The sequence below is a fragment of the Phymastichus coffea genome, unplaced genomic scaffold, assembly GCF_024137745.1.
Source record: "Phymastichus coffea isolate CEN01 unplaced genomic scaffold, Cenicafe_Pcof_1.1 PCOF00076, whole genome shotgun sequence".
Lineage (NCBI taxonomy): Eukaryota > Metazoa > Arthropoda > Insecta > Hymenoptera > Eulophidae > Phymastichus > Phymastichus coffea.
Window position 1 is genome coordinate 951,232 of NW_026706887.1, and position 25,985 is coordinate 977,216.

Sequence of the window (25,985 nt, forward strand, 5' to 3'; positions counted from 1 at the left end):
TCTACCAGCTCTTCTTCTTTCTCCCTTTTTACTTCTCTTGATTCTGCCATCGGGATAATCGTCTGACGAATTCATCTAGATATCGAGCAATAAAATTCTCCTGAATATGCACACACGTCCGTAAGCACGACTTTCAGATGCTATCTCTTTGCTATTTTTGATACGCATCCAAGCACGTATGTTGTGTATGCGTGGCGCCAACACTTGATTTTTACGCGTGTGACTTGTCGTCATTTAGTTTCAAAGATTTTGACAATCGGTCAGCAGCACCTATCCACCTCTCTTACAGGGCGCTTAAACGAGCGTGTCGCGGTGAGGAGAGAAGTTGATAATTAATTTTGTATGACCCGCAGTGATAAAGCTCAAGATTTATACGCTTGGCGCTCGCGCCCTGCATTGAAATATACTGTGCGCGCACGGCACATTCGGCATCTCGATCACTCGTTATGTTCCGCTGCTTGACTAACACTACGTATGCCTTCGTGTATATTAAATCTCGAGAGATCTTAAATTTAGGATGTGATAGCCAGCCAGTCCTCATAAATATTCATTTAATTAACATTCTTTTCATATTCCTACAAAATTTGTCCGAGACATTTGACCACAATCAAATTCTCATTATGCTAATCAGCTTGTTTTGTTCGTGTTGAACAGCTGTAAATGACATCGTAAGTCTGTTGTTTTACAAATTAGTTATTTGCGAAAGAAGAGTGCAGGGAAAGTAGATATAGTATCTAGTTGAGTGACCTAATAATCAGAATGACAAACCATGTTAGTGATATGTCAATAATTGGATTGAGCGCTATTAGTTGTAATGAATTTGTTTGTGATGATATCGTCATTGGCATCTGTGCATGTTGTCAGTTGGGAATGGGGTGTCCGCAGATTCGAGCTCATCAGGCGAGCATTATACCCTTATAATCCGAGAGAGAGAGAGAGAGAGAGTGTGTGTGCGTGTGTGTGTGTGTGAGAGAGAGAGAGAGAGAAAGAGGAGGGAATAAGATGGGGAAGGAAGATCGAAGCGCGCGCGAGCCGAATGCCGGACGATTTTTATTATCTCGCTCGTTCATAAATTTCGACGCGAGAATAAAATAAGCGGAGAGAGAACGATCCCGTAACGGTCCTAAACAAGTCCTCGGCGTTATTCTCTGTTTCTCGTGTTTCGAATTGGGATTTTATCAGACCTCAGACCTTGTGTGCGCATGTGTATAAGAAAAGACAAAACTATAATTATACTTTTGATAAAATCTTTATTCGAGTCGATGCTGGCTTTTGACATTCAATGAATACTTATGAGCATATTTCTTTCGTTTTTGAACAACATAATCAGCCTTTTTATTTGCATTCTGCATTTAAAATACATTCTAAGGCAGCGACGAGATGTGCGTTCGACGGACACTTTGGGACTCTCGACTTGAACAAAAAGTTTAGTTATTATAACTAAATTGTAGCCCGTTATACATGTATATACATGCATACACACACATACACACACACACATATATATGTATATATACATTATATATATATATAAGGTCGAATTATATGCGTGCATATGCTTTCTCTTCGCTATATAGTATATATTTACAAGATATTATCACACATTCAAATAAAGTCGCAATATACACAATACGTGATATATCTTACACCGAACACAGATCGCTCTTATTCAAAAAAGGCTTTTAAAATCTAGGTACATTCTTACTTTCTCTCTCAACCGCAAGGGCCCGTACTCACTTATCTAAACTTATGTAATCATATATTTTGTTGCAGTATTAACAATTTATTTCGAAAATACTCATCGCATTTGTCATTTGCCAGTACTCTAAAAGTTTTATCATGAATCAAAATCCATGCCGTTTTATTAAAACTTTGAAATTTCGTATCTAATACGTGTCGGCGCAGAATTTAAGAGCTATTATTCGTTTGGTTTTTGAGACATCGCTAAACAAACTCGAGAAATATAAGGGAAGGCGTGCAAACACGTTTTTCCATTGTTACTTTTTTTAAGCCGTCACACCGTTTTAAAGAAAATCACAAACGTGATGCTACAGTGCGGCTATTTTATTATCTATTTTTTTCCCGACAATTTCGTCCATTTAATTCAGTACGCGTTTTGAACCCTTCAATTTTTGAAGCTAATGTTCATGTTTTCATTTTTTTGCATAATATATATAGTGTCAACAATAGTCATTATAACGTTTACGACACCGTTTATTATATTTTTGGAATTTGTTTTTCCGTGGCTATGACCAAACAACAGATTGCGATAAAATCACCATCATTCCAATTATAACATCTTAGTCTTAGTCTATTATAGTACATTGCGATACAAGTGCGGGAAAGTAGATTCTAGTCTCGCGTAGCGTTTACACCCGAGCGAAGCGAGGGTGGAATGGTACACGAGACGAGAAACTCTTTCCCGAACATGTGCCGTACCGTATTTTCCGATACGACGAGAGGAAAGTCCGATTTTCAACGCATGTATTTTGCCGAGCGTGCGGGAAAAACGCACTTTCCGCACGGAGTGTCGAAAAATATTTTCGCTTATGAATAATTTTTCAGATATAGAAATAATACGGAAATTGTTATAACTGAGCTTTAATTAGATTTCGATTATTTTTATACGAATTTTTGATACAAATCATAAACTTGAAATTTGATTAAAATTGTGTCTGCCAAAATAATTTAGCAGTTTCAATGATGAAAATTATTAAAAATGAATGAAGCTCCTTTATTAATGTACACGACTGAACTTTATTTATCTAAATTGAACGTTAATAGTTTAACATAAAATCACAAAGAAGAGATTGAATTGATCAGTTGTAAGAAGATTATACATTTAAAGCAACAGAGCTAACTCGAGATAAGATAATAAATTTGTCAATAAAAGAACTCATAAAGAAATATTGAATTTCTTTGGATAAAATTTTCAGTTAATGTACAATTTGAGTTTTGATATATACAGTATCGACAGCTTTACAGTAGATTTAAAATAAATTAAAGCATTTCGCAGTACGGATGTATAGTGCGAGTTAATCGACTAAAGTTTAATCACATTTACAACTCATCATTTATGTAGAGCGAAAGACTTTGAAGGTGTAAAATAATGTCGACGAGGCACGTGCGTGTTTTGTATGTATTCATGCGGAATCGTTATTTTCCATTCTCGAACTGCATGAATTTGTTATTAAAACTACATATTAGTTAGACTGTATTTAGGAACGACGAAAACAAAACGCGATCGCGGTTGCCTCCTCCAGACACGGTTGCCCTAGTCCAGTGCACGAGGCAAGGTCGCTACGGTCTGCTCAAAATGTCGGGATTCTCGGTCGAGAGTCTCAAAAATTACATCCCTACGCTCAGAAACAAGCCCTCTCGACTCGAGAGGCCTCCTCTTGCCACAAGGGCATTCTCTTTAAAAAGCGGCAGCCCACGAGGAAACTCTTCTACTCCAAGTAATCTTATTACAAGAAGGTTTCCTCTTGTCCCGAGAGAATTCTCATTTTCGCTATAAAATTCTTCACTTTATAACGCCTTCGATGAAATGATTACGTCCCGCGTGTATCTTAATATTGTATAATGAAACAATCGTGATTGTTTAGCAAATAAGTCGGTGCCATAGCAACGGATGTTGCTACAAGCAGATTTCATTCAAAGCGATGTGACTCGCAAATCAATCGCTTTGCTTGGTAGTTTCGTTGCCGGGGGAAAATTCTCTGGAGAAAAAAATGGGCCGAAGAGGATGATCCTGTTATGGCAAGAGGCTTTCCGACTGTAGTGCACGCAAGTATCGCCTAAAAAACGTTAAAGCTAGACGGGAGTATTGACACTTTGAGTCCCAGTGATATATAGAGTAAGACATTCTAAGACACGTATATATATATACAATTACAGCACACGATAGTAGCTTGTCGCGATGATCGGTAAAATACTAAGGCGAACTGTCGAACGGCAACTGGGGATAATAGGCGAACCGGAGAAGCGGTGAGCTATGGAGCTCGGACCCCGAAGCGTCAGAGCTGTCAGAGCCGCCCCTGCAATCAGTTGGAGATCTTTGATTGAGCTTTGGTGACGTAGGCAGGCACGAGAGAGGCGAATACTCGCCAAGCCCTCTCGTGCGTGTCTAGTAGGCCGTAGCCTGATGGTGCATCAACGTGTTGAAGTGGTGACCAAGGTGATGCGGGGGTGGCGCGCCGTGGGGCAGCGGACTGTGCTGAGGCGCCATCGCCGTCGGTTGGCAGACCGTGTACCAGGTGTCAGCTATGTGGTGGCCTGGTGCCAGGGGCGACGGGTGCTGGAGCTGGCCGGGCGGGCCGGGCGGGACACCCGGGCCGCCAGGGACGCCGACGCCGCCCTCGTGGCCGCCGTGCCCGGCGTGGGAGCCGGCAAGGCTGTTGCTGGCAGTTGGCACTGGCTGCGCGGTCTGCGACGGCTGCGGCGAGTCGTTGTGCCCAGTCACCGACAGGCTGCCGCCGCTGCTCGTGCTCTCTTCGCCCTCGCTCTCGTAGCCGCCGGCGCCGCCGCCGCCGCCGAGCTTGCCGTCACCCAACGTCACTCCGTGCACCTGCAAGCATCGAGAGGGCCGAGGTTCAATCGGCGGTCCGATCTGCGTCCGCGCGCGGCGCGGCGCTCGCGCAAAAACCGACCGCGCGGACCCGCCGAACAATCAAATTAATAATCGGTTCGCGGAGCCAGCCGTGCCGCATCGCAATAACTCACTTATAAAACACGAACGAGGGAGCAGCAAGGCGGACGCGAGAGCTGAGCCGCTCGCTCGGCAATAACTCACGGGCGTCTCCGATGAAAAAGGAGTAAGCGGTAGCACGGCGCAGCGCTCCGCCAAATTTCGACGCTATTGCCGTCCGATTGCTCATCGCGATTCCGAGGTCGTTTATCGCGGGTATCGAGTTCATTTGTCCGGTTGTTTTGTTGTTTTGTTGGCCGCGCGCGCGCGGATCGGCCGCTTACGTTACCTTCATGTGTTTGCGCAACGAGCTCGGGTGGGTGTAGGACTTGTCGCAGCCTGGGATCCGGCAGTTGTATGGCTTGTCCGATGTGTGGACGTGGCTGTGCTTCTTGCGATCACTACTGTTGGCGAACCGCCTATCGCAGGTTGGATATTCGCACTTGAACGGTTTCTCACCTGAAATCACAGAAACGTTTCACCTGATTAGCCGATCAACCGATTAGTTAGTTGCCTAGCTCGCCTTTTCCTCGCGCCTCGGCGCTGCCATCGCTTAGGTCGATTGAATCCTCGGCGATACATCTCTTACCCCTTGACCACGACCTCGAGTAAACTCAATCACCTGGCGATATTGTCTGCTTCCTCTTGACGTCGCTACCAAATCTACAAATTCACCTGAATGATTATCGGTCTTTTCGTCGGGAGTCGCAACGGACGCCGTCGATCAGTGACATTGTCGCGCCACTTGCTCTTATCGAGCAAGCGCAAGCGCGACAAGGAGTTTTGCGGTTTGAAAGTGAATCAAGTACGCTTTGAGCGTGCAGTCTGCCCCAGCACGTAACGCGCGACTCTTTGTCGGGGGCGCGCGAGAATAAGAGTGAGATCGGCCCGGCGTGACTTTATTTATTTCGAGCGGAAGCAGCCCGCATATATTTCAGTGGCACGACCCCTCAAGGCGATTCTTGACTTGGCGCTCCTACAGTTTCTCCATCTTTTTCCGCGCACCTCCCCCGCCCCGTGCCCCTCCTTCCGCAGTCTCGAGGAAAAAGAGCGGCGGCGGCGGAGGCGCGAAAAAACGGAAGCGCAAACTTGGCGAATTTTTTTTATCGCCGAGGAAATGGCCGCTCTCTCGCTCTCTCCGACGAGAGTTATGGCTCGCCGAGAATACCGCTAATTCTCATTTGGACCAGCAGCGGAGTAGCAGCCGCAGTGCGTCCGAAGATGCCGAGCGATTCGAGCAGCGGGCAATTAATCGAGAAGGACTTTCGGCATTCGCGTCACGCGCGAAAAGCGCGATAAGGCGGCTGGTTGCGTGCGCGCGAGCACGACTTATCGCCCTGACACGGTTTATATGCGAGTCGGCGTGGCTTGCGGCGGCCAAGTGCCGCCGATTCATATTTATGAAACGCTCTTCACGAGCCATTGAGTCTTAACGCTCATCCGACTGGGTCGCGCGCGTCGGCCCATCTTTTCTCTTTGCTCAAACGATCTGCCTTGGGTGCGCAATGGCTAAGCGTCTCTGATATCGGGCGCTTTGCAGCGCGGAAGGCGTGCAGCGGCGTTTATGGAAATGGAGCGGAGCAGCTGGCCGGCGATGACAAAGATACGAGAGAGAGACGCCCGGGCAACGGCTCGGCGATTAGGCCGAGCGCGAGAGGATCGACGGCGGAGGCTGATAAATCGAGCTCGCAGAGGCTGGCCGATGGACGGGACACAATGGACCGGAGAAAGAGCACGCGTGGCACGGATCTCGGTCGGAGTCGCGCCACGAGCGAGCGAGAAAAAGAAGCTCGATCCGAAAAGTGGAGAGAGCGAACGATTAATAACCTTCGGGAATCTGTCGCCGGCAGGCCAGACGGAGAGAGCATCGTAGCGGTCGGTAGCTCCTTGGCCGGGCGCAAATAAATAAAAGCACTTTCTCCTTTCTATCGGTGCAGATGGCAACAATATGCGCGTGAAATATTGCCTATGGCTGGCTGGGCCCCCACACGTCTGCCGACTCCTCCGTACTTGGGTGCAGGGCTGCGCGTGCGCGGATAAAAATTGAGAGGATGACGATGATCGGCGCGCTGCTCCGTTGTGTAGCTGGCTCGGTCGGGTTGGTCCGCGCCTGTGTATGTGCCGAGTCAGTCCCTCGTGACACCCTACAGATATCGTGTTATGACTTTGAGAATAGCCAGCACAATAGGCCAGATTCACGCGGGATAAAGTAGTTATTATAATCGTTTTAGTTGGCAGAGGGAGAGAGCGCGCACAGGAGATGATCCTCGGATGCACGCTACGAGCCGCACAGCTCTACATCTATTTGTGCTCTGCGATCCTCCTTTTTTCGCTCTCTTGCTCTCGTCCGAGTGACGTGCACGCTCTTCTCTCGAAAGTATGTGTGCATAAGCTAAAAGAGACCCAAAAAGGTACAATACGAAGAGATATTGTTATGAAGCACGGACGAGCCAGCGAGCCAGCGAGCAAGCGAGCGAGGGAGAGAAGTCGTTTTCGCTGCAAGCAAAGTCTTACGAGATTGCCTCTTGTGTGCGAGAGCGAGAGAGAGATAGCTCGGCTCTCTGCCTGCTGTAAGTTCGTTGCGCGATTCACGATCGAGAGCGATAACAGTGTATATGCAGCTTTGTAATCGTTAGTGGAAAGTACCAAGAAATAATCAACTGATGTATCAGACTCAGCCGAGAGAGAGAGAGAGAGAGAGAGAGAGAGAGAGAGAGAGAGAGAGAGAGAGAGAGAGAGAGAGAGAGAGAGAGAGAGCACTTGCTGCTGCTGCTGCTGTTGCTGCTGCTGCTGCTGCTGCTGCTAGCTTGGCAAGCGAACAAGCACGCTGCATCCGCTTTTCTGCCTCTCGCGCGAAAATCGCATGGGAAATTAACGCCAAGGCGATTTACGAGCACTTCCTCCATGTGCTCCTCGGTGGACCAAGTTCGCTCGTGTAAAGACTTGTCATTCGGACCTTTGGCAGCAGCTCGGAGAATTCCGAACGAGGACTTACGCGGAAAACAAATTTGGAGCTACAAAGAAGGCGAAGGCAGCTAGAAGAAGAAAAAAACATCTGCGGCTGTTATGCTTCCTGCCCGCAGGAGCCAACAATGCAGCGCGCGCGCGAATTGTCTCAGAGCGGCGAGCCGAGGCCAGCGCCGTTCGAGACGCTGCATTGCGCGTGCGCGCGCGCGCGAGTCAAGAGCAGCTAATAAAGCCTCGTGAAAAGTGAAGTTTTTCTCTTTCAGTTGGTCCGGAGCAGGAGCTAGCGAGCCCCGCAGAGGACAGAGAGGGGCCGAGCGATGAATGGCCGAGTAAAAAGGGATGCAATAAACGGAGGGGTGGGTTTTTCGAAAGTCGCGCATAATAGCCATGCACGCATCACAAACGCATCGGCCGACATACACTGCGGGCCAAACGAGGATCTAGTTGGAAAATGGTTATTTTGGCCTGTTCCCGGTAGCTGCCGCACACCTTCGCCCCACCACTCGCTCGCGCGCGCTTTTCGGAAAAAGCCCTCGGCCCAAGTGATATATGGGCGTACGCCATTGTCCCGCTCGTTTCGGAGCGCTGCAGCCAAGGATAATGGATGATTTTTCGCATCCATTGTGTTGACGGGGATGGAGAAGCGAAAGACACCTCGAGTTGCCGACGCTGCGCACCACCGACACATTGTTGCCAACCTCGGCCACAGACCCCTCCACTCCGCACACACGCACCTTGTGAGATCAGCTAGTTTACGCGGCTCCGACAGGCGACAATGAGAGAGCGTAGCGTTGCGGGAGGAGGAGGCGACGCCCCAATAACTGCGTCGCCTTCGGCCCCTTTTCGAGTGTCCTCGACTGGATAATTTGCTTCTCATACCTTACGCATTTAATTCCAATGCATTTCGCCATCGCTTTGCTCTTTCCTTCTATTCTCAAACTCAAATCAAACTCTCACTTTAAATCTCGCTACGAGATTATTATCCTTTCTTTGTATTCTCTAAGTTTATTTCCAGAGGCAAGTTTTACAAGGCAAACCGGAAAAAATTGAAGATTGCGTGGCTCGATAAGGATCGACTATACGACTGCTGGCCAGATTAGGATGCTCAGAGATATTGGATTTAGATAGCGAGCTCCGATATGTTTGTAGATCGATTGATCGATTAGTTGTGTCTGCAGAGCACGCGTCCTGCATACCTGAGCAAAACCTTTTTTCGACACTCTGCTTAAACAAAAGTGCAATCTGCTGCTTGCACACCGGAATCACTCTGATTTCTCCCAGTGAAAAAAAAAACAAAAAAACAAAAAAAAAAAACAAAAAAAAGGTGGGGAAAAGAGGTAGACCGAGGAGAGAAACGGACGCGGCTGTCGCCTCCTAGAAACGGTTATAAAACTTAACGATCGGGCGACCTTTTTCGAAACGCGCACGATGGATATTATGGACTTTCCGAAAATTGTACTCTTTACTATTACTTCCTATAAATCAAAGATGTGCGCGCGATCGTTTGGTCATCGGATAATATCTTCACTGCCTCGGATTTTATACTCACTGCCCCCTTTTTTTTATTTTCCCTTTTGCTTGCCTGCATTCCGAACGAGTTCGGAGCGCCGTGTCTCTCTCTCTCTTTATGCTTCGACACTTGGCGTTGAAAATTTGGAGCAACAGAAGTTTTAGCTACTTACGGAGCGCTGAAGTATTTCAAAAATAGATCGCGCTGAAACGCAATAACGACTCTCTCAAGAGAGAGAGAGAGAGACTACGGTCATGGATAAACATTGGGCGCGCGCGTCTAGTGTACACAAACACTTGCTCCACACAAAAAGTCCGCGTTCGTGTTGCCGATGCATGTGTGCACACAAGTATTATAGCACGCATTAGACGAATCATCGCGGCTAAGATTGAAAATGTAAGAGAATAAGGAACCGCAAACGCAAAGCCGACAGTAGCGTAACTAGCTGCGCGATCATTCCGCCATGCTGCGTCTGAAAAGGGAGCTGAGCCAGAGAGAGAGAGAGAGAGAGAGAGAGAGAGCTCCGCGGACAGATGTTTCTTTTCCCGAGGTAATTCGAGTGTTTGTACACAGGCAGACAGCGACACCAGCCGTAGCCAGTCTTACGTACGCAGGCCACGGGGAGCTTTGCGCGACCTGATTATTACTATTTTTCCTCTCGCAGCTCTGACTCTCGGCTTAGCGAGACATTAAAAGATTTATCACAGATTAATCCTCGAGAGCTCACTGTTTTCGGTTCTCGCCCTCTCTCTCCGTTTCTTTTTTCTTCTTTTGATTTTTTATTTTCGTCGGCTCAATCCTTGCGGATCGTTCGTGTCGATGATTTATGCGCCTGGATTTCATTGATGGCCATCCGCGCTGTTTTATGCCGCCAAGTGATAGTTTGCCGTGCTAGCTCCTCAGCGACGGGGATGAGAAAAGCCGTGAGAGAAAATTGATTGGCAACTATCGGCAACGGGCAGATGTAAACGAAGCAGGGCTTTCAAGAAGATTTACGAGAGCCTGTCTCGTTACGTGCAGTAATCTCAATTATAGGGTGCTGGTGAGATTGGAATAGCCCGGCGAATTCGCGGTGACGTTCAGTCGTGAGCAGCAGCTCGCAGCGTCGGCCCAGTTAGGCGCTTCGCAGAAAAGTAAAATCGCAGGCGAGAGCGATGGCGCGGCGATAAAATGCCTGCGAGCTGAAGAATCGCGCGCAAGTGCAATCTGATAAGGAGCGCGGGGCAGTTCCGAAAAATCGCGAGACGTCATCTGGGGCGTAAATTTCGGCGGCGGGCGTCCCGGTAGCCGCGCGGCGCGTACCAAACTGGGCCTGTTATCCGAGTCGTTGGGCTACCGTCGGCACACGACCTGGATAACATTAAGGTAGCAGCTCTCCCACTCGGGCGCTGCGGCGGCGGCGGCGGCGGCGGCGGCACGCGTTTACACGTGTTCCGCGCGTCCCCTTTTCACCTCTCGGCTTCTGTCACTGCGCTTATCTGCGGCCCGGAGCGCGACCACGCGTCCGCAGATGCGAGCCGCAGATTCTCGACGAAACTGCCTGCTGTCGTGGGGCGCCTCGCGTGTCCGGCTATGCGGCTAGAGTTACCTCTCTCGCTCTCGTTGCCGAAGGCCCCCGGAGACCTTTGCCTCGACCTTCTTCTTCGTCTTTCTCTTTGGCGCTCACTGGCATTCGGGGAATCGGGTGAGGAATCCCGAAGCGGCGACGCCCGCAGCTCTTGCGCAATCGCGAGCGGCGCTTCGGTCGGTTCGGCTTTTCGCGCAGTGCTCGGTCGTCGATAAACGCGCGCGAACGACGAGCGACGAACGACGATAAACGCCGAGCGACCGAAAATGGAAAGGATCGGTGCTGTTTGTTTTCGGACACCTACTCCCCTGTATAGAGCGCCTATATACAGTTGTCACGGGTCTCGGCGCTATCTGGCGCTGCGGATCTGCCGTAATTGAATATCTCTCGGCGGGCTTGCTTGCCACCCATTATACCCGGCTCTTCCGTTCGCCTCCCTCCTTTTCCTTCTCTTTTTCCTTCTCTTTTTCTTTCTCCTTTTCTCGTGCCGAATCGGGAGTCAAGGCGACCGACGCGAGGCTCACTGTCCGCGCGCAATCTCCGAGTGAGCATCGAGCTCGGTCGCCGCGATCGGTCGAGCTCGGCCGAAGCGGTGCGGTCGTCGTGAGAGCCCGCGCGTAAATGGTGTTTGTATCGAGCATCGGAGATCGAGTTTCATCTGGTCTATAATCCCTGGGTGGAGTCGCGCTCTGTCTGTCTGGCTGGCTGGCTGGCTGGCTGGCTGTCTCGCGTCTCGCTCGCTCGCTCGCTCTCGACCACCGAGCCAAGAACCATTGAGGCGCGCGCGAGTGCATTATTAGCTACGGCTATTTTTCCGGCTCTCTCCCGGCACAAAAACTCGAGGGCTCGAGAAATCTCCAACTTTTGCACGCCGACCAGAGACGAGAAGCCCATTGTGAGCATCTAAACGCCGCACCACGTTAAATCTCCAGTGTGTAGGTAAAGCGCGCGATCCCGCTTGTTAAGCGCTAGGCGCGCCCATTGTCGGCACTTTTCGGTGTCGGTACTTTTTTCTCCTTCTTTCCTGAGCGCCCGCCTCTCTTGAGTGCTCTTCCTATGCTTTGTGGTTCCGCTCTCGCACGCTCCTCGATTCACCGCTAAGTGCGCGCCTATTGATTTTTTTCCCACTTTCCATGCCGAGTCTACTTCGACCCGCGCCCATGAAAATAACAATTTACGTGGCAGTCGCGCCGAGAGCCTCCCGCTTGTCACAACATTGCAGCAACAGCTAGCGGGTAATCCTTGCGCCTGCGTTCGCCGATTGCGCGCAGACGGCAAAACTTGTTCCGCCGCGGGCGCAGTAGCGGAGTCTCATCCGCTGGTCGTTCGAGCGCTTTAAATCATCGTCATGTGCGGAATGCCGCCGACCGGTCGGTATAAAAATCTGAAAAATCTGGCTCTGGTCGATCGTAAGTATAAGCTAGGCGAACAACCAGAAGAAGCAGAAGCAGCAAGGGAGGAAAAGAACTGTCATCTCGCTTGCATAAGCCAAATCCGAAGGGCATAACTCTTGGTAAGCTCTTCCTCTCGACACTAGCGCTTTTCGCAGCAGCACCAGCACCAGCTAATGCACTTCTTTTTGCACCAACTTTCGATCCTCCTCTCACTCGCGCGAGCCAAGGAAGCTTCGGAAAGCTTGCGACGACGCGCAGTGATTTACGCTCTGGCTGTAGCAACTCGCACGGCTTGTCTCGCGAACGGTATTTTAGGATATTAGCTCCTAAACTCGGATATCCGCGAATGTGGTGCTGTGGATTCAAGTGAAATGCAACAATAGCTTTGTTGATAAAATTTGGCGCCAAAATTTGTCAGCCAAAATCAAATCAGCCCGGGACGCAGGTACGTACTTTCGGCCTTGGGACAAAGGAAAATTCTTTCTCAAGCGAGAAGAAACAAAAAGCAATTGGAATGCCAAGCGCGAGCGAGTCGTGTGCGCGCGCATTCCTGAAACAATGCGATGAGGGCGAAAACCCGTTAAATGCACTTTGGTCTCGGTTAATTTGGTTACAGGCTCGGGGTTCGATCATTAAATACGCCAGAGAGAAGCGAACGGGCCAGGAAGAGAGAGAGAGAGAGAGAGAGAGAGAGAGAGAGAGAGAGAGAGAGAGGGAGATCGATTGGCCGTGTTTTATTGACTGTCGATGATTTGACGATTTTTTTTCTCGGCCGTGTACGAGCTTTACGTCTTTCTTTTTGTGGCGTTTCGTTAACCTCTCGGCTGCAACTCATCCACCGATTGGCTCTGCTCTCGGCCGGGCACGCGTGTGGCCCGTTGTTTTGGGCTGGTTCTCGGTCGCGGCTCGTTAACGAAGGGGGATAAAGGACTAGGATTGCGCCTCTCTAGTGCTCAGGACACAGGGCGTGGCGCGAAGATTGCTAAAGCGGCCTCGTCCCTCCTTCTCCGCAGCTCCCACGCAGGCGGCACTTGGCTCCCTTTCTTCTTGTCTCTCTGCCTCGTTAGATAATGCTCTGCCGCGGCAGGCAAGCGACCGCAGGACGTATTAATTAGCGGCTCGCTAGCCTAGACCGTAGCGCGGTAGAGCCGCGCCTGGCCTCGACTTCACTTTTCAGCGAGCCATTGTCTTGGGAATCCCCCAGCTGCCCTTCGCTCGAGCTCCGATAGCGCGGTTATTAATCATCTCTCGACCTGGCACGAGATGCTAGCGCGTGGACAAGCCGCTCGCGATCGACGCAAGCCAGTCTTTTGTTTTCGTTTGCGCTCCATCTTTTTTTTCAAATTTTCGTCCGAGCAAATTCAAGGTGGATCGCTCACGGCTCCGCAACGACGCGTAAGTCGTACGCACGCGCGCACGCCGCGCGGGACGAGCGAGCAAGAAAGACAGATAGCGCCGGGCCGTGCGGGGGAGAGGCGAACGGTGGAGAGAGACGAAGAAGAGGAGACGGAGGAACATAATGTTTCCCACAGCGCGCGGAGTTGTATATTTTACGATATGGCGAGCAATTTGACATCTCGCATGAAGCATAATTCACGCGTCCTCTCTCTCTCGCGCGCGGTGTCCCTTCTGCGTTCGGAGAATGCGGCCCCGTGCGCATCGAAGGCATCGGAGGCACGAGGCGTCTTCGTAAATACAACGGGCTTTTCCTTGTCTTCCGTTCGTTTTCCCAAGCTCGTTTGAGTTCGAGCGCGAGAGAGCGATTGCGCAACCGCGCTTTAGCGCCACGTTGTTTTGCTCGTGGCTCGTTAACGAACGCCTACTCGTCGGCTCTGTCTCACGCGCGAGCGAATCGTTAGCGGGGTAGCGGGGTCGGTTGCGGCGTCTAGGCGGAATAGCGCAAGATGAAAAAAAGACGAAAAATCCCTTTCGTGGAATGAAGCGGAGCCACCGAGATATCGGGTTACGCCAAATGAAATTACAATATACGCGCGGCTCTCTTTTTTTCTCCGCTCGCTCTCTCGCCCAACGGCGTCCGCATTGATTTTGACGTGTATAGGGTAGCGTCGACGCCGCCGCAGTCGGAGTCGGTCGCTCTCGGGTCCGTCGACCTTCGGACCTCGCCTTTTCCCATGCCGCTCCGCGAATTTCCACCGGGCCGCTCGGGCCCGCGCGACTTTCTCGCTGGTCCTCCGTCCTTCTGTCCGCGGCGACGCGGCGACGCGGCGACGCGGCAACGACTGACAGCTGCTTTAGTTTAGCAGCGATTTAAATTATACGGATGAAGAGTCGTTTTAATCGGGCCTCTACCCGTGCCTCTCGCGCGTTTTTTTCTCCTCTCCGTCAGCTGCACGGGCCTTTGATCAGTCGACTGCCGCTGTTCGGCAACGTTTCGTACCGCGGGCCGGCGAGCGTGCAACTCTCCGAAATCGTCGTCTGGCAACGGAGCTTTCTCCTCGCGGCAGTAGGTGGCTTACGTAAGCGCCGGCTTCTGCGACGACAATGGGCCCGCCAATACGTAACGCTTCCACGAAATCGCCGCGCGTCGGGGGCAGGCGAGGCAGCGAGGTAACGACGTCGGTGCGCGCGAGCCGCGGGCCGCGCGTGCACTATGCAAATGGCCTCTTCGTTATCAGAGCCGATGAGTCGACTAGAGCCGGGCGCCGTACGGGCCGCCGCGAGGCCGGCGCGCATTCCACAGAGGCCTCGCTCTCTCGACCCACGACCCCTCGCCCCCTAAATCATCCACGAGCCAGTCCGCAATTCCGTTTTGTTTTCTCCCGTACGTGTATCCGCGTCTCTCCCGCTTCTTCTTTTTTCCCTTTTTTTCATCATCCTCTCGCTCTGGCAGTCGGTGGTGTGCTGCTTTTTCGCCCAACTTGGCTGCTCTTCTCTCTCCCACCCGTGCGCTGCGCATGCATGTGTCTGTGTGCGTAGCCAGTGCCGAGAGACATAACCGGCTCGCGCCAACCGCGCCAACCGCGCCAACCGCGCCAAGTGTGGGAAAAAGATTTTTGCTGGGCTTTAGCCATATTTTTCCCGGCGAGGACCTCCCCCTCCTACGCGCGTATCCCTATCTTCGTATCGTCCTCTTCATCGTTCTCCTTTTCTGCCTGCGCTCTGCACGCACATGCGCCTCCACCGAACCATTGTCGTTCTTTGTTTGTTCCTGCCTCCAGTCTCGATTATTACGAGGCTCCTTTGCCGTCGTCTGCCTTATATTGTTCCACTGTCTTTATTCTCGCTGCGCCGCTGCTTCTCGCCGGCGAAATTTACGTCCTCGCGCGCCCTGCGCGCCCCGCTCGCCCCGCTCGTGTTTCGCGCACTGCCAATCGGCACGCGCGTCGCCAGAAAAATAATTTATCGCGCCTCGACAGTGAGACAATCCCCGTTGGGCAAGCAAGGCGACGCCGAGATTAATGAATTTTCGATGGAGCCGCTCTCGCTTAGCAAAACGGCGAAAGGGCTGAAAACACGAGCGATAAATTCCTCGGCGAGACACCTTATACCGTTGCCGCTCTATTTATACTCAAATTGGCTTTTCATGAGTTGCGCCCGTCACGGCTTGACGAGAGGGTAGGGTGCCTGCTCCGTTGCAACTGAGGAGAGCGGTAAAAGGGTGGCTGGCTACTGGCGAAAACCGAGAGCTAATTTGCCGTATTCGCCGCATTCGCCGCATTTGCCGCATTTGCCGCTGCGGCTGCCTGGATATCGTTGGCATTTAAGCGGGCAAAAGTGTAGCCTTACCCCCGTGGGACATTCGATATTTTGCTCGCGCCAGCGCCAGCGATGATCCTCGCACTCGCATTTGGCTCTAGCGGCACATACCTACTAGCTATATATCGAGGAAGCGAACGTAGCGAGAATGGAGTACGTCCCGAGGAGGCGGAGAAAGCGAAAAGAAGAGGATCGTCTGACGCGAAGGGCTGCTGCGTGCGGCTACCGTATAATAATAACCTCTGAGCGCCCTATATTCCGCAGCCCAAAACTTTTCGTGATTTAGTTCGATGGTTATTATCTGCCTCCCGAACCAGCTACTGCTCCCGCTGTTATTACCCTGCTGCCAGCTCCTGTACTCCTCGCCTCTTTATATTTATATATCATCCACGATTGTGCTCGTCCATTCGGCGGCTTTTTTTCTATTCCGCACTATCGATTGAGATCCGACCAAACGAGCGTGCGATTCATCGCCGCGATAATCGATCCGTCGGAAGGGCTGACTTATCGATTGAGCGCGTCGACAAAAATTATAACCGCACTTTATTCACTCCCGTTACTTCCGCGCTATCCAACTTTCTTCAAACACAGACAAATGCAGTTTCAATTCCAAGACGCGAAATAACGTTCGCTAACACTTTGAATGGTATGCACGCCACGAACACATCAGGGCTCGCGGTCGTGAGGCGCAGGCGAGTAGTTGTTTATTAACAATTGAACTGCCAAAACACTGTATGTATTTTCCTAGTAATGTTGCAAAGCTTGTAAAACAACTTGCAAACGTTTGTTCTGCACGTCAATATCAGCTTACATGCGTTATTTTCCAAAAATATCACATCTATTATCTACGTAACACGTTTGAGAATAGTATATTTCCAAATCCCACCTTCGGCGTTTGTTTCCGGCTCTTTCCGGCTCGCATACGGAGAAGTAGTACATTAGCCAAGTAAAGCGGGAAAGTAGATTGTTGTCTCGTGTGAGGTTCACGCCAGAGTGACGCGAGGGTGGAAAAGCACGCGGTACATGCGCAAAGCACACTCTTTGCCGAACACGTTAGGTACGGCATTTTTCAAAATAACGTATGGAAAGCGCGAATCGAAGGTTTTTCGAGACTCCGTAGAGACCGAGTAGAGATTCGAGTTGATGCCTCAAATCTCGTTTCACGCACGTCGCAACGACAAATAAAGTTAGACACATGCGCAAGAAAGTGATTTCATTCTCGTGTGGCCTTCTTAACTTCCTTTTCTTCGGGTATAAGCGTCCGCACGAGGCTGAAATTACTTTCTTGTACTAGTATCCAAATGTATAATTTCGCCAAACATACAAGATAGTTGTACTTTACCCTTTTAGTTTGATAATGTATGTACTTTTTTCTGTAATTTCTTACAGATAATTTTCTTCTTCTCAAGTTTGGTATATTCCGTTGTGTATATATAATGCATTATGATTTGGTTGGGACGACTCAATTCTCGATCGACTGTAGACAAAACAAACAACAAGGTAACGTAACTTTCACAAACCATCGAAATTTTGCTATACTATCAAGATTTTGTTAGTTTTTGTTGAGTTTTTCAGGATAACCAAAAGTAAAAATAAAGTCGTTTGCAAGTTTTGTAAATATATATAACAGCTAGTTTTACTGTCTCACTTCAACATAATGATTTTATGTGAAATTACTGTGAGTTGGAGATAATTTATCATTTATTAACGAAAATTAAATAGCGCATAGTTATAAACGAATTTGGCTATCCTTGCCAGAGGTGAACAATTGGATAATAAGATACATTGACTAATATTTAAATAAATATTAAATATATCTACTTGCCTGTGATGAAATTTTAGGCTTTCTAAGAAAACTCAATCAACAAGTAAATCGTTAAGATATTGTAGCCAATGAAATAAGCAAATTAAAGTTCTGTTGTGGTATGTCGACAAAGATGCAGATGTTAGCGAGATTTCAATGCCTACTCATTTAGCCGAATACAGAAGAGCCGGTTGATTTTATAGACAGCCCATCTGTCCGTTCAATGCGAATTCTTTTTGCAATTGGATGAAAATTTAGAAAAATACGACGCGTATAAATACTGCCCCGGCAGTAAATAAATAAGGCATACGCATGCGCTATAGGAATGAGCAGAAGGCAGCAGCGCGTGTTTTAATAAAAGTCTCAGCGTGTTATTAAATTAGAAAACGTCGAATTTGCTGTGAAATTATCCAGTTGATTAAAGGAGGTGAAAGGACGCAGCGAAGAGTTGAGACACTGGGGAAAACAATGCAATTATACGAATATTTACTGCTCTCTCGCAGGCGGCAGTATTACAGATGGAGCGCGACAGCGAAAGAGTACCTAATGAAATATTGACTTGCTCCCTCGCACCTTTGTGCGCGACACGAGCCGTCTGTGTTTTCTCTCTGGAGAGCATGGTCTCGTGTTTCGGAAAGCGGCAATCGCGCCGCCGCAGTGCCAAGTTTACGCACTCGATGCGTCGAGTGGTGGCCGATAAGAATGGAAGCGCGTCGAGGCAGCGAAGCGGGGCAGGGGGACGGCAAAGTGGAAAAAAAACAATGCGCGCGCTAGCGAGCGGCAGAAAGTATTAAGCGAGAGTCTGCGCGAAGGGCTTGTTTTATTATGTCGAGGGTGCGGAGCAGGGGGTTGGGGCCGAACGGGGTCGCGCGCTCCGTGGGCGTGCGAGCGCCGAGTGTTTTACCGCCAGCGAGTCGGTCGGAGGAGCGCGGGGCCGGGCCGCGGCGGCGCACAGATGAAAGCCAAATGAAATCGGGTACACCCGCGACGCCGAATGCGCGCCGCCGCTTCGTCCGGAAAGCAGAAGTCAAAGGAGCAGAGGTGTACCGCGGGTCAGCGTTTGGCGACTGTCACGAGCAACGGGACGAAAGGCATTCGAGACACTTGACACGTGTCGGGCGGTCGGCTATAATCGTCGACCTCCGAGGTCGAGATTCCAGGCGCGCTTTGGCTGTACGTGTGCGTGTGTCAATATTTATGCGAACGGGGCCGGCGGGACCGCGACATATAAAACCTGGCGATATATAGCCTGGTAATTTCTTAATTGTGCCGAGAAAAGAAGACGCGAATTCTTTCGATGATCCGAGCGGCGGCGCCACGAGTTTCGCCTCTTTCCTTTTTTTGCATATGCTAGGGGCTCGCTTCTCTTTTTTGCGCGCCGCTTGGATTATTGCACGCTTTTCGGTTTCTATCAGCTTCAGCGAATGCTGCCGCGAAACCTGCCCGCGCGCGCTCGGCTCGGTGATAAAGTTTTATTGTCACGGAAACATGTGTTTTATGCCCGTTTATATGCCGGCCGAACTTGTTGTAAAGATGCTTATCTTAATGTGGGGTTTGTCATGTTTTAAAACGATGATTTTCAAAGAACAGCTACGATGCGCCCGTAAATTCCTCGCTTTATTCGTTCGATGAATGGAAATCATCATCGTCGCCTTATCAATTCATTAAAAACTCTACTTTTGCCGAACGCTCGCTCGACGCTGTTAACCGTACCTTTTCATACCTCTCGTTGTCGTTGGCTAATTATTTATGCGATGGTTAATAATCTATTTCACGTTTTATGGCACGCCGACCAACTGTTAATTGACCTTAACGAGCGTAATATCGTTTAGTAATTGGATTGTTTTTCAACGGCAAAAATCATCTTTAACATTGGCTAGTTATGACAAGTTTATTTTTCTTGTCTGAGCTAATTGACTTCCTTTTTCGCTTTCTACATCCATAAATTTTAATCAACACCATCTATACAAATACATTACATTTCACTTTGGTCTACAATAATCTCTACATCAAAACTTACTTGCTTGTGTGTACACGAACCATTACCCTTTGTTATTGAACTTCCACAACAAAAGTGAATTACTAGAAACATGAATTCACATAAAGTACTATTGATAGATTTAAATATAATAACAGATTTGGTTATTCGGTGCATGAGAAATCATATAACCTCGGAAAAAGTTAATGCTTAATCATAAAATAAGATCTCAAGAGATACTTGAAGAAAGAAATGGAAAGTCATGCAATTATATCATGCAATAAGAAATAGATGCGATATTAAATATGGAAATGAGAAATACATAATATACATATAAAAAATGCATGCAAAATATAGGAAAATACGTGCTTGATGAGAATAATAAGATTAATGATAAGTTGAGATACAAGTACCTTAGTGTGATAAGCGATTGTAATCTGAAATGGTCTAGTCATATTATATACATTGTCAAAGAAAGCAAAATATCGACTGTACATACCTTATAAACATGCTACATTTCTTAGTACAAAAGTTATGATGCTCGTTTACAATGATTACTATAATAATATTATGAACCATGATGTATGGGTATACTACTAAAACTATTGGTTGACCCTTATTATTTAATAATAAGATTGTGGTTCGTAATATAAGTTAGAGAAAAAAATGCATGCGTCGAAGGGAAAACAGTCCACTAATTGCCAAACGGATAAAGACAATTTTCTTATCCAACGATGACAAGTTAGTTGATAGCAGGCAATTCGAATATATCCCCGACAGTGTTGACCAAATATTTCATGCGAGCAATGGACGGCTTTTTCTTCTGTTTATACGCGTATGGCGTTTACATAAAAACACGGCATTTGTCGTGCCGACAGGTTTTTTTTTGTGTATTTCAGTGTATTTCGTTTCGCGGAGAGCAAGCATCTTCCCGTACAAGGTCTACAAGAAAAACCGGTTTGCAATTACAGTGCGCGCGCTCGCGCGATTCGCCTATGCAAAGTAGCTTGCAGTGGCCATATTCGTGCCGAAAAATCCGTAGGCGAGCATCGGGCGCATGCCCTAGCTTGTATCTCGCTTTCATTCTATTCTGTGCGAGCGCTCAGCCAATGACGATGGGTTCTAGAGGGGAATCCTATTGTCGCTGTAGCACCAATCGCGTGCGCACGTGCGCGTCACTTATAGCCGTTTTTTCGGCTGCGAAGCATCGGAGAGCGCCTCTAGCTCGCTGCATCTATCGATTGTTCGCACAGGCCGTACTCTAATGACCAACGGCACAGCTCGCATCTGCGGATTAGCCAGCGAATGTACGCTGGGGGTTGTTTTTTAATCTGCATCGGTCGCCAAGGCGACTGGCGCTCAGCTTTGATAGATTTGTCAGAAGCGATTATAGCCCGCGAGAGCGTTTTGTTCCACGGTTCACGATCATACGTAACGCACGTATTTCGAAGGTGCCGCCGGTACGACGAGACGATGAGACGCCGGTCAGGGGACGCGGAAAAAGGAGAAACAAAACAACGAGAGCAGTCGGCGGCCCGAAGGAAGTCCGCTGGAAGTCCGATGGAAGCCCGATGGAAGCCCTTCGTTTCTGGTCTCGACGCGAAATTAGATAGTCAATTGGCTCGTTCGTGCAGCTAATTCTCGCGGCGCGGCGCTTCTGTTTTTACAGGCGCGCACGCACGTACGCACTAATCAATGAGCGGCCAAACAATCAGCGGACAGCGAAGCCTTATTGCCCTGCGGCGGCAGTCGACAAATGATTGGGTCTTGTATACACAGATTGATTTCTGGCGCATTAGTCGTAAACGAAGAGCGCGCGCATTTCTGGAGTAACAATGGAGCCGGCGACTGATCATTTGTTTACCTTGCTCGATTGCCTCGAGGAGCGCGCGCTCGCTGTTTGGCGATACCGGGCGCGAGCCGAGGCAAATCTAGCCCGTGATTTATTTGTTCGTGCCGTTCCGGGGAAACTCCTCGAGCCTGTTTAACGTTGCTCGAGCTCCGAATAAATGCGATTGTCCGTGCTGCGACGACGCCTACGCACTGCAAGCTCGCTCGCGGAGGAAGCAATCAATGAACGATATTGAGAGGCTTCCGCAAAGTATTCAAATGAAGGTGTTCTATCCGAAGAAGACGCGCTATCTACTTGTTGTTTGCACTGCCTAGGAGCTAAGAGGGAGAGAGAAAGGGAGGGGCGAGTGAGAGAGAGAGAGAGAGACCGAAATCTTGGTTAAGTTGTCAGGCCAGCTCACACCAGTTGTGGGTTGCTCCCCGAGGGCATGGTTCTCATTTCGCAACATCTAAATCTTTCTGTCTAAATCAGTTTCAAGTGTGAGAAGTAAGTGTTTTCAGTCCAGCGATGCCCAGCCCACACCGAAGGTAAAGTACTCCTCTTGTCCCTTCCGCTTTTCATTGGATTGACCGGACGACCACCCCAGTCCAGACGACGCTGAACTTTCTCTACACTGAAACTTGGAAGAAGATTATTTTTGATACTCCGTATAAGCAAAATGCGTCTTTCCCGCGCGATCGGCAGGAAACGCGCGTTGAAAAATCGTATATTCTACACGGCGTATCAAAAAATAGGGTACGGCACATGTTCGGGCGTAAACGCCACGCGAAACAAGATTTACTTTCCCGCACTTGTATCGTAATGTACTATTTCGACAGTGTGATTTTCGTTCATGCGCTACCAGAAGCGTACGCTGAAAATCGAACACTGCACGCGTCCTGTGAAAAAATACAGTACGATAGGGGCTCGACGTGTGGACGCAGTACGAGTGCGCACGGCTTTGTTAAGCGCGCAAATTATTCCGCACAGTAACATAACTAATAATAGATTCTAATACCAAATTACTGTGCACAATAATTTGCGTGTTTAATAAAATCGTGCTGCACTACTTTACGCACGCCCACCGTACGACAAGAATCTACTTTACTTTACAGGGCTTCTATCGTAATGTACTACTTTTGTTACAGTAAAGTTTAAGCTGATTTGACGGGGATATTTTCATCTGCTTATTGAGATGTCTTGTCATACGAGCAAGTGCCAGACTACACGGGTGAAAATTCCAGAAAAGTAATCGTAAGAGCGAGCGCAAACGTGCGACGCGACGACCGGTTAGCAATAATTTTGGACTTCCGATAACCGCTATCGGGCTGTCACAGTAAAAATTGCACAACTGTTCACAATGTTTACCGTTACGGAATGGCGTGCCACCTTTCCGCCGGCTGCCGCCGTACTTTTCTGCTATTATCTTCGTTCCGTAAGATCCAACATGTCCAGTAGAAGTACGATAAAGAAGTCGCGAAAGAAGGAAAAAAATGAGCAGTGAAACGCTACAAAACGGAGAGGTTCGGTTGCATTATACGACAACATTCATCTGATTCTCGGGACAGTGGAAAAAGGAGAGAAAGAGAGCTACGCGTACGCGAGATAGGTGCTCTGGTAACGTCACCGGACGATAATTCGTGCATCCCCGTGCGGCCGTCCGGAGCCTCTCGCGCGGCGATACACATACGCGATCGGCGATGGAGATGCAGATTAAAAAGCCACGAGCTCACGACTCGCGAGGGATACACGCGCGAACACTCACATGTACACGTACGGCGGGATGCTCGCTCGGTGAAAAACATCGGCCATAAAGCACGCGAAGATATACAAATTCCTCGGGATGCAAGCGCGGGCCCTTTGTACAAATCGCGCCACAGTCCTGCCGCTGCGGCGCGCGAGCGCGATCGTGACGATCGTGAAGCGCTCCTTAAAAATCATCCCTCGCCACGGCACGCTTCAAGCAAACTCGCTCGGATGTAAGTTTGCCGCACTCGCCTTTTCCCATTTTTCTCCCCTTTAACCGCCTGGCAAATGATCGCATGATTTACAAGCTGCCCCAGCTGCGATTTCGCAAATGGTCACGAATTGCACGGCACGCCTCCTCGTGACGTCCCGTGCATTGTTTAGCGGCCATAGCGAGACGAATCAATCGTCGGTAGACGACGGGTATCGAGGGACGCAAGTCCACAGGAGACAAGTCGGCGAAGGTCTCGTCACTGGCGCGGCACAGGCCGGCACAGGTCAAGCAGAGCCGATCCGACACGAGGCAAAGGAAAGAAACTAACCTGTGTGAGTCCGTTTGTGGATCTTGAGATTTTCTGACCTTGCAAAAACCTTGCCGCAACCCGTCCAGGGACAGGGGAAGGGCTTCTCACCCGTGTGCACGCGAATGTGGTTCACGAGTTTGTACTTGGCCTTGAAGGCGCGGCCCTTCCGCCCACAGTTATGCCAGTAGCAGGCGTGCGTAGTGAACTCGGGCCCGCCCACGTGATCGACAGTCAAGTGATTGACAATGTCGTGCAGCGACTCGAAGAACTTGCCGCACATCTTGCGCTGGCCGCCGGGCCCGACCTCGTGATCCACCCACTGGCACGACATCTTCCGGAATCCATCGGGGCCGTGGCTGGCGCCGGCGTTGGCGCCGCCGCCCGGCGGCCCGGCGCCCACGCTGCCGGGCCGCGCGCCGCTCATGTACCTGAGGAAGGCCCCGTGGCCGTGGTGAGCGGGCGCGGCGGCGGCCGGGTGACCGACCGCCGCCGCGTGCTGCTGGTGGTGATGGAGGCCAGCAGCGATGTGCGGCGCCGCCAGGTACTGGTGGTGCGTGGCCGGCGGCGGCGGCGGCGGCGGCGGCGGCTGCGGCGGCGCCACCAGCCGGTTGTCCTGCGGGTAGTGGCCCGGGTAGTGCGGGTGCTGCGCCGGGTGGTGCGCGAACTGCTGCATGCCCGCGCCGCTGGCGTCGTGGTGGATGGGCGTGAAGAGGCCGAGCCCCGCGCTCTCGGGAGTCGTCGGGTTGGCCGCCACGTTGAACTCGTGCTCCCGGCGCAGCAAGAAGTCGCGCGCCGCGTAGCCGGCGTGCGACATGTGGTGGCCCATGTGGTGCGCGGGCGGATGGTGCGCCGTCGGGTAGCCGGCCTGGGGGTACAGGTGGTGGTGGTGCTGCTGGGCCGGGGCCTCGGCCGGCGAGGGCTGCAGCGGCTGTACCTCGTTGCCCGTCATCGCGGTGGCGCCCGCGTGCTCGGGGCTCGTCGGCGACATCTTGATGCCCAGAGCGGTCAAATGGTGCTGGTGCGACGGCACGCCCTCGAGAAAGCCGTTCATCATGTTGCCGCCTCTCGTCGCTCGCTCTGCTTATTCGAGGCGCGCGCGGCTCGTGGCGCGCACTCTACACTGGCGCATCACCCTTGCCGCGCTCGAGTCTCACAAACACACGCTCGCCGCGGATGCAGACGGTAGCACTCGGTATCTTCGGCGGTGGCGACTGTCGCTGCGATCGTGCGCACACTAGTCACTGCTCATGTTGACACGCGCGTGCACTAACCCAGCTCGTCCGCCTTCACTTTGATCCGTCGGTGGCTGTCAACTTCGGTGCTCGACGAAAATATCAAGCGCGTCAGCCAAGTGACGCGACCAGCTAGTGGGAATCGAAGGAGCGCGGAAGGGCCGGAAATCCGTATAACTGCGTTCGCTCCTTGCTGCGTTCACAGCGGGACTGAGTGGTGCTCCGAAGTCGCCGGCCGAAAGAGGGAGAGCGCGCGACACGCCCACTCGGCGGGACCCCCACTCGGCGAGTGGCGCCCCTGAAAGCCAGCCTGCCGATACCAGCCGACCATTGGCCCGAGCTCGTGCCGCAGCACTGCGGGATGGCCGACGACCAATGGGTTCGAACCAAATATCCTTAAACCGACACCCACGTCCGCGCCGCCGCCGCCGTCGCCGCCGCCGCCGTCGCCGCCGCCGACGCCGCCGCCGCTCACGTGTGACTCGCGCTCCAGCGGCTACCTGTGCGCGCCGCGGCGCCTCTTCGCAACCAGTCTGCTCGCGCTCGCCGCCGCGCTTTCTTTTCGTTCACTCCTGCTGACTTTTATTTCACGCCTTTTCTGCTATGTTTCTTTTCAATTTTTTACCTCCATACTTCGTTTCACCGCTATTCTTCCAAACAATTTTGGTTTTCATCTCCACTCATTCCTTCCTTCAATGAACATTCATTAACATTTTTATATGATTGCGCTTGGGATTACAAGCTATGTAGATTTCGATATATTTTTGCATAAATTGTACAATTTGGTAACCGTTGGTTCTCTTGAAAACAATATTTAATAATTATACATAACGGTTATCAATGTTCAATTGGAGAATTGCTTCTTCAAATACTACGCATTCGTATGATTTTTCATTCACATAACTTTGCTCCTTTCTAAAATTTATCAATCAGTAATTAACATAATAGAAAATGATAAACAATAGAAAGATAAATTCAAAGACTCACAGAGTGTAGTCGTTATAATTTACGGGTAGATAAAGATGTGA

General features: G+C 50.3%; 1 protein-coding gene across 1 annotated transcript; it reads right to left on the minus strand.

The window, feature by feature from the left end:
- Positions 1-1,454: 1,454 nt before the first annotated feature.
- Positions 1,455-25,159, minus strand: LOC131668269 (pair-rule protein odd-paired). The gene is made up of 3 exons (XM_058942303.1): positions 23,744-25,159; positions 4,977-5,146; positions 1,455-4,567 (listed from the first exon to the last, which is right to left on the minus strand). The coding sequence occupies exons 1-3, from the start codon at positions 24,777-24,779 to the stop codon at positions 4,127-4,129; spliced, it is 1,647 nt and encodes a 548-aa protein (XP_058798286.1). The 5' UTR covers positions 24,780-25,159; the 3' UTR covers positions 1,455-4,126.
- Positions 25,160-25,985: the final 826 nt, after the last annotated feature.

Coding starts and splice junctions, on each gene's coding strand:
- LOC131668269 (XM_058942303.1), bottom strand. CDS start 24,779: ATGATGAACGGCTTTCTCGAGGGCGTGCCGTCGCACCAGCACCATTTG. Junction 5,147..23,743: donor CCACAAACGGACTCACACAG/GTTAGTTTCTTT, acceptor CTGTGATTTCAG/GTGAGAAACCGTTCAAGTGC. Junction 4,568..4,976: donor CGTTGCGCAAACACATGAAG/GTAACGTAAGCG, acceptor CGATGCTTGCAG/GTGCACGGAGTGACGTTGGG.